Source organism: Mesitornis unicolor, unplaced genomic scaffold, assembly GCF_000695765.1.
Source record: "Mesitornis unicolor isolate BGI_N332 unplaced genomic scaffold, ASM69576v1 scaffold7394, whole genome shotgun sequence".
In the NCBI taxonomy this organism is placed as follows: Eukaryota; Metazoa; Chordata; class Aves; order Mesitornithiformes; family Mesitornithidae; genus Mesitornis; species Mesitornis unicolor.
Window position 1 is genome coordinate 20,212 of NW_010180733.1, and position 3,089 is coordinate 23,300.

The following is a 3,089-nucleotide window of genomic DNA, read 5'->3' on the forward strand; positions in this document are numbered from 1 at the left end:
CCTCTCCCTCTCCCTCTTCCCTGAATTAGAGCTGCTGAAATCACTGCTGCAGAAAAGCAGTTTAGCGTGAGACTGGACGTGTGGGCTGGCTCTTATTTAGACTCCCAGGATGCTGAAGTTGAATACGTATTTGCTGATGGTTAACAAATTGTTAGATTTGTCTGCCTATTATATTCTGTTTTTTAAAAACATCTTGCCTGGTTGTTTTAAAATAACAAAAACAATGGAAGAAAAAAACGTTGCTCAAAGCATTGATTCTATGAACTCACTATTCATACTTGTTCTGTCTGCAAGTCCCTGGTCAGCTCTTTCTTCCTCATCCCCCCCAGTTTTGAGCCCATTGCTCAATTTGAAGAAAGTCTGAAAGAAAGTCTCAGCAGCCATTCTATGATAAAACCAGATTTGATGGTAAGACTAACCCCAGTCTAAACCATGAAAAGTGATTATTAAAAAAGCAGCTATTTTCTAAATATACACTGAAATGTAATTTGCTCTTTCACTGGCTACCTTCCAAAGATCACATCCTGTTTTAAATAAATTTGAAAGGTACAGCACAGATTTTTCTGTCTGCTAAGACCAGCTCTAAGTCCTGTGTCTCTGCCCAAGTGTCACAAGATAGATTTCTGTGTGGTTTAGCACTGGAGCATAGATCTATACAGATTATGAACTTGGTCACAGCTGAGTTCCTGAGCGTGATTTCTCATATCTTTCTCCCACCCTTTGCCACATGAAGCAGATCTTTCCATGGTGCTTTTCTCAAATGGTAAGAGCACTCTCACCCTTTCCATTGAGACAGGCACTTTCATGGGGCTTTATTGTGTTATAAGTTTCGCAAACGAAAGAGGATTTGTTTAGAGATATGTAGTGAAGCCAGTCTAAAAAACTTGTGTTCCTGTTTCAGAGTTCAGAAAGTTATCATTTTTCTAGGTGCAACACAGAGAGTGACTGGTATCAGATCCATGAAAATATCATTAAGAAGCTGAATGCACGTTACAACTTGACAGGCTCCAATGCAGGTGAGTAAGTTGCCACATTTCGGTTTGCATTCTTAGGGTTTTCTTAGTTTGCAAATGAAATGTCTCTATTTTAGAAGGACTAATGTCTTTGAAAGAAATTTTTCCCATAGAAAAGACTACTTGTATTAGGTGAAAATGTATGATATTGCCGTTCATGCGCACGTTTAAGAAGAAAGAAACCACTGAATTTTCTTCAAGGAACTATATAATGGAAACTTTAATTCTCTGCTGAGGAGCTAGTTTGCTGTGGAGTTCTGTTCTTTTGGGGGGCTGGTCAAACTATTGATTCATGTTTCTTGACATTTCTGCTTCACATTTTCATCAGGAATATACAATTTGCCATTGACACTGTATGTTGAACTTCAGGAAAAAAATAAACTGGGGGCTGCTAGTGGTCAGCTCTTTGTCACTGTAGCTCTCATCAAAATAAATTTGGGTGTGAGACCTAAGAAGTGGTAGTGGTTATTGTGAGATCTCCATAGGACATGTTGAATTTGCTTTCTTCTGGTGGTGTTTTCTGGCTGGTTTTTTTAATACCAAGTTGTTAACTTTTTCTGAATGCTATCATCCAGGTCCACAGTCAAACTTGAAATGACACCTGAAATGGAAGCTTATGAGTCTATTGTCTTTGTATTCAGATACTGTTTTGTCCCTGTGAAATGTTAATTAGTTGAAATACAGCTATAGAAAAATCTAATATGGACTCATTTCCCAGCTTGTACTGTGATTGTAATCCCTTTCATATTGCAGACATAATGCTTTAACTTGATTTCAAGTGTAATGATTATCTTGAAGTTGTATGTTCAACACTTTTTAGTGTATAACCAGGAAGCACATAAAAGCTCATGTTATTTATCAAAACTGAAGTTATATATTTAATCATTTCTAATTCTGATATTTTCTCATATAGAATCTATATACATATATTTAAGGTTTAGAATATCATAACGTTGGGCTTCTTAAATATGTTAACTGTATTAGTGAAGAACAACTTACTCTTGGGCATTCTGACTGTCCATGCAATACGTGCTTACTCTGTGATACAGCGTGTATCCTATTTCATTCTCATGAAGTAAGTTAAATACCCAGTTGTCCTAGGAGACATTGGATAAATTTGAATACTCTTAATTATGTGAATATTCAACATGAAAGACATGTGGGACATGGATTTCTTTCCAGGTTTCAGGGGGCTGGAAAGTAAAGCTAGCAAACTGAAGAACAGTTACATTTTGAAAAGTGCTGTCAGGGGAGGGAGGCAAAGAGAGGAGAGCAGCACAGAATTCCAGCAGCGCATGTTAGGGTTGGAGAGGGAAGGAGGAGGTGAGCAGTAATGCCGCTTGAGTGCTGAGCAACTAAAAGGTAAACTATGAAAGGTTATTTTCACTGTACATGAGAAATTTCTTCCTCTGCAACTGCTTAGCAGCTTGAAGTACTTGCAAGGCTTTAGCAATATGTTCGGATACTTCTGCTGACACCTCATGGAAAATACTGTTGTTACACTAGTTTTTATTATTTCTTTGCTGTCTTTTTCTTTAATATTATTGAATGGTTGGTTCTGAAGCCTCATTAGCCTTGTCTGCCACCTTGTAGTTGTCAAAAAAGGAGGAAATGTTGCATTACAGGAGACATGGGTCTTTTCTCTCTCTTGGAAACTATGTAGATATAAGCCAAATGTAGGAAAACTTGAATTTTTGATGTGTATCACACTTGCCCTTTTCAAATCATGTTAAAAAGACTTAAGAAAGGAAGCACAGTAAACAGCAGCGAAGATGCTTCAGACTATTGTCTATCCACTAGGCTTGTTCCCTCTTCAGGTTCTGTCTTGTACAGTTTCTTTACACTCAAGAGATTTTCACACAAAGTCTTTAGTTTCCACCAATTGTTATCTCACACCGCTGAAGTAGTTTATCAGATAATTCAGAATATTCTTTCGAAAAAAATATCTTCCAGTTTTCTGGGGAAAACTAAAAAGGAACTCAAAATGTGCTTTCAGTGTCTTGCATGTAAAACATATATTGCCAGACTACAGTGTTTGTATTTAACATTCAAACCCCCACTTCCCAAAAAAAAACT

The 3,089-nt window shown here is 37.2% G+C and overlaps 1 protein-coding gene across 1 annotated transcript in view; it reads left to right on the forward strand.

Annotated features, from left to right (window-relative positions):
- DOCK4 (dedicator of cytokinesis 4) overlaps positions 1-3,089 on the forward strand; it is a gene marked incomplete at its 5' end in the record, with an annotated part of 119,660 nt that overhangs the window by 3,607 nt on the left and 112,964 nt on the right. The window contains one exon of the mRNA XM_010183173.1: positions 928-1,016. Within this exon, the coding sequence (XP_010181475.1) occupies positions 928-1,016 (89 nt within the window). The remainder of the gene's footprint in view (positions 1-927; positions 1,017-3,089) is intronic.